The 8,911-nt window shown below is 40.8% G+C and overlaps 1 protein-coding gene and 1 pseudogene across 23 annotated transcripts in view; both read right to left on the bottom strand.

Moving 5' to 3' along the window:
• Positions 1 to 8,911, bottom strand: part of STAU1 (staufen double-stranded RNA binding protein 1) — a 61,973-nt gene that overhangs the window by 24,862 nt on the left and 28,200 nt on the right. For all 23 annotated transcript variants that reach the window (XM_024128323.3, XM_028498236.2, XM_007100285.4 and 20 more), the window contains one exon: positions 6,582 to 6,747. In XM_024128323.3, the coding sequence (XP_023984091.1) occupies positions 6,582 to 6,747 (166 nt within the window). The remainder of the gene's footprint in view (positions 1 to 6,581; positions 6,748 to 8,911) is intronic.
• On the bottom strand, positions 7,645 to 8,834 carry LOC102977957 (pre-mRNA-splicing factor 18-like; annotated as a pseudogene).

Raw genomic sequence — 8,911 nt, 5'->3', positions numbered from 1 at the left:
GCATGGGCTCTAGGCACGCAGGCTTCAGTAGTTGTGGCTCGCAGGCTCTAGAATGCAGGCTCAATAGTTGTGGCACACGGGCTTATTTGCTCTACAGCATGTGGGATCTTCCTGGACCAGGGTTCAAACCCGTGTCCCCTGCATTGGATTCTTAACCACTGTGCCACCAGGGAAGTCCCAGGATATCTGTTTTATATATAGTATTTGATTTTATTTTAAGTCCCCAGGTGATTTTACTAGCAAACAGTTGAGATTCACTGCTCGAAGGTATTGCTTCTATAGGAACTGCAAAAGGGACAAAGCAGCCAGTAAAATAAAAATGCAAAACAGGAAACAAAGATATACATTTATCTGGAAGTGAGATTATGTTGCTCTTTTACATAAATAATTTTAATATTATCTGGACTGGACAAACTGTTGCAATGGGGGAAGCAGCAAATGACTCAAAACAAATCCACAAATACCATTCCCAGTGAGATGAGGAAAGTGTAGCGGGCCCTCAGTCTTACCTTCATGAAGTGGGAATTACTGTTAACATCAATCCCATAGTGTATGGTTCAGCAATAAAATCTAGGCAACATTAAGAGAAGAAAAAAACACTCTGAACCATGCTTAACCCTCAATATGCCAGGGAAAAATACTAATCACCATTTACCATCTGGCTCCAACGGGCCCTCTTTATTTTTCTATATATAAAGACATTTTACAAATAACATACAGAATAAAAAGACAACAAAAATCATTTCATTAGAGACTTTAATAAAAAACTAAAACAACAAACCTAAGTTTTTATTCCAGGTTTGTAGTCAGGAAGGAAGGTACATATACCCAAAATGGACAAGGTCATTAAATGCAACCAACTGCTCACCAGCTGTCACGCCTGAACTTTGAGCACAGCCCACAGTAATGATGCCAGATTTCAAATCCACCTCCAATGGGTTCTAGCTTATCATGATTCTGATTCTTCTTGTACTGGTATTGTCAAAACACATTACTTTTGAAACTGACTCATAACTTTGTTGAAGGGAGAAAAGCCATCTTCTTTGCTCCATTAACTACTGGGTTGGCCAAACAGTTCGTTCAGTTTTAAGTAAAAATAAAAGACTCATTTTTCACGAAGAACATTATTGAACGGATTCACTAACCGAACAAACTGTTTGGCCAACCCAATACAAAATGCTTTCATTTCTAGATTTATAAACACCAAAAGAAGGATCTAATGATTTTTTTCATTGTTGTATCATCAATTTCCTTCTAATACATACAGCTCTTTCTACATGTATCCAGTTGTTTTGTGGACATTAAGTGGCGAGAAAACTCTGGTGGCCAAACATCATATAAGATGAGAGAATGTTGCCACACAAATTTTTTAGAAAAACAAAACAGGATGGTCCAGTTCTTGTTGCAAAATACTGTGCAGCGAAGTCCTTCCTGTTGAATGACTGACCAGAAGAGAATGCACATTTCTTTTTCATACACCACAGAAATACATAGTTCACCTGCCGACTCTTCAAGTCTGGGAAAACTCATCTAAGGTATCATATCTGAAGACTCCCAGTCTGAGTCACGTCAACACTCAATCTCACCGTCACCATTAGAGTCTAGAAGGCTGCCGTTTGTCTCTCTGCATTCATCTTCTGATTTGTCTAATACTGAAAATGTCTTCCTCCATCAATTTTCTTCTCTTTGCCAGTATGGATGGAAAAAGAAAAATTCTGAATTCTCTCCTGGGTTCAACAAAAGCTAAAAGTAGAGTAAAAAGATGGCGTCTCCAGTCTTATTTTGTGTCTTCTTGAAAGATAATGTGATACATCATGCAATGCAATAAGAGATTACAGGATGATGCAATAACAACAATTATTTCATTACTGTATCATCCACCCAGGGATTTCATGATTCTTCCACTTTCTTATTATTTTAGTCTTGTTTATTGCATATTTGGGAAAATAGGATGAAGAGTGCTGAAATGATATGTAGGAGGACAGTAGCAAAATGTTTCAAAGCATACGAAAATTAAGATTCCATAATATAAAGATTTATAAAAGGATCCAAAGGACCCACATGATCATTTTAAGACAGAAATTATTATTCTACTTTCAAAAATAAGTATGTTTTCTCTTTGTTCTTTTTAAAACCTCTAGAAAAAGAATAAAAGTCATGCAATATCAATTCTTACAGAGCTACAGAAAGCTCAAAAATGAAAATTAGGTCCAATGGACCCTGATAGTATAATAAAGGTTAAGGTCTCCAATTTTAGTTTTAGTCCTACTTAAATATGTCCCTGGCTCAAGTGAAGATAAGAACTCAAGACCAGGAAGAACTGCATTTATTTATTTTTTTCAGAAGTAGTATTTAAAAAAAGAAAACTTCAAACAATACAAGTTTTAAAAAGTCTGTCCTCTCCCACTACCATCAAGAGAAAACTACTTTTAAAGTTTGCTATAAGCTTCAAGATAGAAACTATGCACATGCAAATATATACAGATACATACACAGTTGGTGCTTTTGATTACTTAACACAATCACACTATACACACAGTAACAGCTCTGGATCATGATTCCCCCCCATTCAATACATTATGGGCCTCCTTTCACATCCACGTAAATAGATCTACCACACTCTGATACTCTTGGGATAAATGTATTCATTTATTTAACCATTTCCCTACTAATGGACATATTAGGCTAGCTCCTGTTTTTCTCTATTACAGATACTGTAGTTATGACCATCTTACTCCTAACACCTCAACGCTGAATAAGTCATCCTTTATTAGCACAAGCCATGGACAGGACAGGAACAGAACAGAATGGAACAGAGGTGCTTTCCCAACTCAGGACCTCTGCTCAAGCTGCTCCCTCTGCTGGGAATGTACTTCCCCTGCTCTTCTGCTCATCTTCAGTCTGAGCTTAAATGACTCTTCCTCAATGCACCATCAGAACTCCAACCTCAACAAGACATTTTATGCTCTCATGATACTTGCTACTTCCATCCTAGCACTGCACTTTTTGATGATACTCCATTCAACCAAGCTCCACATGGGGAGGGGAAGTGCTGCTGTTTACCTTTAGGGTCAGCCGAGCACAGTGCCTGTCATCAAGGGACCAGACCACACCTGTCTTAGACAGAAACCACCAGCTTTATTGGCTATGTTTTAGAGAAGGTGAATTGATCCACCACACGATCACATGAGCTAAAAATTTTCAATAGCAAAATGGACAATTTGTTTAAAATGATAATTTCCAGTGCTGGCAGGCTGTGGGCAAACAGGCTGCTCAGGCCCTGTTGGCAGAGGCCTAAAATGGTACCATCTTCCTGGTGGGGAATTTGGCCATATACATTACCATGCAATTCCACTTCTAGGACTGTGGCTCATAAAAATAATCACGGACATGCACAAAGATTTAACTACAACAATGTTCTTCACTACCTATTTTTATAACAGGAAAAACTGCAAACAACCTAAAAACCAAGCCTCTGTTGCTGAAAAAATAAACTGGTATGCTCACACAATGGAACACTGTGCAGCCATTAACAAGTGCTTAAGGGACATCCCTGGGTCCAGTGGTTGAGACTCTGCACTTCCAGTGCAAGGGGTGTGGGTTCGAACCCTGGTCAGGGAACTAAGATCCCACATGCTGTGCAGTGTGGCCAAAAAAAAAAAAGTGCTTAGAACCATGTTGAATTTGAGTCCTCCACGGAATTACAAGTAAATGGCATGACAACATATTCATAATGAGCACTTCAGTGAAAAAACGGTGGTTACTGTACAATATCATCCCATTTTTGTGAAACAGGTGCATGTACTTACTTATATGTGCACTGACATCCACAAAAATGTTTACAGTGACTATCTACAAGTGGTAAATTTATACAGCATTATTTTTCTTTTTTTTTGAGTTTTAAAATTTTTATAGTTCACAGGCATTACTTATAAGGAAAAAAATTAAAGCTGTCTTTTAAAAATGTCTTTCTCCCCTGCTGCCCACCCTCCAGGGGGCCTGGTAGACCAGGGGCAGCTCATTTAGGTGGGAAGCCAAGTGTTTCACTTATTACCTCAAAGAAAAGGTCATATCCTAGTTAATGATCCTCATTTCTGAAGTCTCTACTTCAAACCATACAGAATTAGAAAAGGGGCAAAGAGGAGGAAACAAGGGGCACAAGTGATGATCATGACTCCCAGCCAAGCTGCTTATAGAACATCAGATGAGCCGAGGAGAGGGTGTCCACTACAGCCCCTGACCTCAAGACCTGAGCCAACCAACTGCTCCGTGAGTCACTCTGAGACACTGACGGGCACTTTCCCTTTGCAGCAATATGGTGAGTACACACTTCCAAGAAGGATTCCAAGGAGGAAAACTGCCTGGGAAGCACTGAAAATACTTAGGACCTGGGATTCCCAAACCCTGACTGTGCTTTAGAGGTACTCTAAGAGCATGTTAAAAAAGAAAAAAAAAGCGGGACTTCCCTGGTGGTCCAGTGGTTAAGACTCCACGCTCCCACTGCAGGCAGCGTGGGTTCAATCCCTGGTCAGGGCGCTAAGATCCCACATGCCGCGCGGCACAGCCAGAAAAAAAAAAAAAGGAAAAAAAGAAAAAGCCAGACTCCTGGCTAGACCCACTGCATTAGAATCTAGATTCATGTGGGTTAGGCTAAGGAATTTTTTTTTTTTTTTTAACTTCTCTAGTGATTCTGAAGCAGACAACCCACATACCACTGTTCAGCAATCGTTTAACAACTGCTGGCTAGAAGGAACCAAGAAATACCTACTCCATCTGACTCCAATTATATTAGCACCAAAGTCAACTCAAAAACTGAAGCCTCCAAAAATAACTCAGATTTCACTACCTTTGGTGTTTTTAACAAATCTCACCACTGAGGACTTCATCCTTTCACTTCACTAAATTCTCCTAAGTTATAGTGCATTCTCCTTTATTTGGTCCTCAGTGGACCCAGGAAACAGATCATCTCTGTTAAAATGCATGATGACAATCGAGATGGAAATGCACTGTAACAAAAGAAAAATAAAACCTTCCTGCATGGCAGCCGTGAAGCCACAGAGCACCACCCTGAGCTGGGTCACGCTGGGCGACAGCTGGACACAATGGACCTCAGCAAGCACCCTGCCAAGGACCCCTTCAACTTCATACCTATCATCACCCATTTAGCCCAATGTTCTGTGCAAGATCTTCTTATTCTTTGAGGACTTGTTTCTTGAGGAAGAAAAGTCAAATGCTTCCCAGGGATGTTTTCAGGAGGCATTTCATACTATGATTAAACAGAATCATGAAATCTCAGTGTTTTCTAACTCAGTGGGTTTCTCCTGGAACTCTGGACCCTCAATGGCATGAAATCACTGATTTTCTAAGACCCATACTCCTATTTAGTCACAAAGAGTTCAAATCCTTTACCTAATGTGATGATTTTAAAACACAGCCCCCAAGGGAATTCCCTGGCAGCCCAGTGATTAGGGATCCACACTCTCCCTGCCGAGGGCCCGGGTTCATTCCCTTGTTGGGGAACTAAAATCTCACAAGCCGCGTGGTGTGGCCACAAAATAAAACAGCCCCCAAATTCTTTGATACTCCTCTCATCCAGAAGTGGGGTTCTCAGCACTGTGAACGTACTAAAAGTCACTGAATTATACATTTAAATGGATAAAATTGTGAAATTATGTTATGCGATTTTTACCTCAGTACAAAAAGTGAGATTCTATATCTCCTCTTTTTGAATCTGGGCTCTGTGCCTGCTTGACCTACAGAATATGGCAGAAGTGACGCTGTGCTGACTTCTGGGCCTAGGTCCTAAGAAACTGGCAGCTGCTTCCATTTCCTGTCTTCTAGAATGCTCACCTTTGGAACCTAGCTAACACACTGTAAGGATGTGTAAACAATCTCTGCATAGGTTAACTAGGAGAGGAACTGAGGTCCCCGGACCAAAGCCCCCTCTCAGTTCCCAGGCGACAGCCAGCAACAACTCACCAGCCATGTGAAGGAGCCATCTTGAAAGAGATCCTCCAGCCCCTGCATAGCTGCCTCAGCCCAAGCTACGTGTAGCAGAGACAAGCTCCCCGTGCCAAGTCCTGCCTAGACTGCAGGCTAGTGAGCAAAATAAAGGCCTGTAGGTGTTTAAGCCACTAATTTTTGTGATAGTGTGTTAAGCAGCAATGGATAACTGGCACTTCAAGATAATAAAGAAAGAAAGACTGGTCAAAATGGCTTTAGAAAATCCTCTAACCTGGTACCATAAATCACAGATTCTGACAAGCATAATCTTCAGCACCAAATTCAGCCATGCATGTTCTTCACAACTCAAGTGAGTCCACAATCTTTCTAACATGTTCACTCAAAACTATGCTATTGAGCACAAAAGAAGGCACCTTTCTTGCTACGACATTTTTTTTAAGGGGGAAGAAAGGCAAGAAAGCTACAGGGTATAAAAACTTGTAAGCTATCAAATAACAAACATTATGGACAACTCTCAATACATCCTCTTAGAGAAAGTAACTTGAGATGGTGTCTTCCCTACCACCTTCCTGCTACACCCAAAGCGTCAAGGAGCCCCAGCTCTGCTCTCTCCTCACCTCCAGCCTCTCGGGTGGGGGCTCGTTCTGCAGGGTCCTCAAAGCTTTTGCAGCAGCATCGTGTTTCGCAGCCTGTCTCGTCTTTCCTTTCCCGTTAAATTGCTGTCCTCCCACAGAAAGTTCAACTTGATAAAGTAAAGGTGGCACTGGAAATGGGTAAAAGTACCTAAAAATAGAGGGGGGTTAAGGAAAATTAGTCTCAGGTAAGTCACCATACGTTCTCTGACAAATTCCAGGTATTTCCTTCATCACAGGTCCTGATCACATCAGCGTCTGCTCGCCAATAATGACTCCTCATCAGTACATCCAGAGATTTCCCATGTTTATGCTGCATTAGAATTGCCACACGGTATGAGCAAATACTGTTTATGTTCCACAAAATACACTGCCTTACAAATTATATGAGTTCAATTTATAAAGCTAACCCATATTTACAAAATCTAAAATAGATTAGACTTTGGCTGAGACAGAAAACTTAACTTGCTCTACTTTCTCGTACCTGAGATTCAGGTTTCCATGTCTCCAGAAAAGGATGGAAATTTTTTAACAGACGTCCTTTAGAAAGGACCCTCATTTCTGGAAATCCCAATATCCTACAGCCTGGCGGAGGCTGGTTTCTATTTTTAAAATGGCTTTGGCCTCCACCTCCCTCCTATCCCGAAGTAGGGCAGGGAAATGAAGACCTCCAGTTTGATCATCAATCTATCCACTAGTGTCTTATGACCACAAGCAGAAGGTTGTTTTGTTTTGTTTTTTTTTTCAGTAGTAACATTTACATTCAAATCTATTGCAAGATGGCAAAAGTTCAGCAACATTTAAGGACGATCAAGTTTCATTAAATGGTTCCATGTTTTTGTTGAAAAATATTTTTCTATAAACACTTCATAAGAGGCAATGTGAAAATTAGCATATTTTACAGAAATAATTAAGTCCATCCTCAAATGTTCCTTTTTAGTCCTCTAACTGCAACTTGCAGGTCTAGAGGGGAAAAGTTATTTTAAACCCTGTCCTGTGACGTTGTCTACACATTAAAATTATGGGGAAAAGTCTTTAGAACTTAATTTTTCGACTATTTAAAATAAAAGCAAGACACAAAAATCACTTGGCGGTCAGATGTGACATGAGAGCCAACACAGTTCTTCAAACCAAGAGTTGCATTAGGCGGAACTCAGACCAGAAATTCCTTTTTCTTCTTCCCTCGTGCCTGTTGGCAAATCCGCAAGTCCACGCCAGGCTTCCTTAAGTTTCTTGTGATATTCACGGGCCGCACACAGATCTCATAGTGCATTGTACTCCACACATTTCGAAGGATCTGTAGGAAAGTGCTTCTGGCAAATGGTCATTAACCTCTTCAATCCCTGAATATATTTCCGCTGTGTCTCATAGTCATTTAAAACATGTGCAACGTGCTTGGAAAAAATCTTTTCTCTACCAGTTCTGGCATGGATGCCAACCATAGTGACACCAATGGGCCAAGGGCCGTTCCCAATGGCCATCTGAAGATAAGCATCATTAGCCTTCACATATTCCCTCTGCAACATGAATTTAATGATATGTTATGGATTCTTTAATATCGGCAGGAAGATTCCTTTTCCGTAGCTTTCTGAAAAGGGGTCTGAGATAGGACTCGGTCTGTTTCTGAGTAGCACTGTTCAGTTTACCCTGTACACTGCGCTTCACATAATCCTCTCTGGCATTCAGCTCCTTAGCCCAAACACCAAGAAGAAACTACCCACAAGTTCATTCAGGTACTGCTGATCAATCTTATCCAAAGCTGCTTTCAGATCATTCCTCAATCCCTTGTTAACTTCCAGTGTGAGGATCTCTATTTTTCTTAAACGTTGAAAAGCATCATAATCAGTTTCTCCAAAGAGTCTGATTGGTTCTACTCTTTCTCTTAATCTCCTGATAACCTCTTGCCTAGAAAGAGTCATGGGTAATTTTTCTTCTGCCAGTTCAAGTTCTAATACTGGATTAGATGAAGTTAATGGTTTCTGGTCCTCCTCTTTTGGCTGTATCTTGTAGCCACATCTTTCAAAATATGCTTCCTCTTCTTTTTTTGCAAGTTCACTATGCTTGAAGTATTTTTTATTTTCCACCAACAGGTTCCTGTCCTCCACCAGCTGCCGCTTCCGGAGGATCTCCGATTTCAGAACGTCCATCTCGCTGCCCGGGTTGAAGCTCGAGTTTTCTTCTTCTCTCTCCGGCTCCCAGGACCAAGCCTTTTCATCCAGCCAGCCGCCGCGAACCCACTACACATAGCGAGCCCAAAAACAGAAGGGCAACAACTCCAGAAGGTTTTTTGTTTGTTTGTTTGTTTGTTTGTTTTG

This window comes from Physeter macrocephalus, chromosome 14 (assembly GCF_002837175.3).
Source record: "Physeter macrocephalus isolate SW-GA chromosome 14, ASM283717v5, whole genome shotgun sequence".
NCBI lineage: Eukaryota > Metazoa > Chordata > Mammalia > Artiodactyla > Physeteridae > Physeter > Physeter macrocephalus.
The sequence above is the reverse complement of the archived record's forward strand: the minus strand, read 5'-3'. Positions and strand labels throughout refer to the sequence as shown.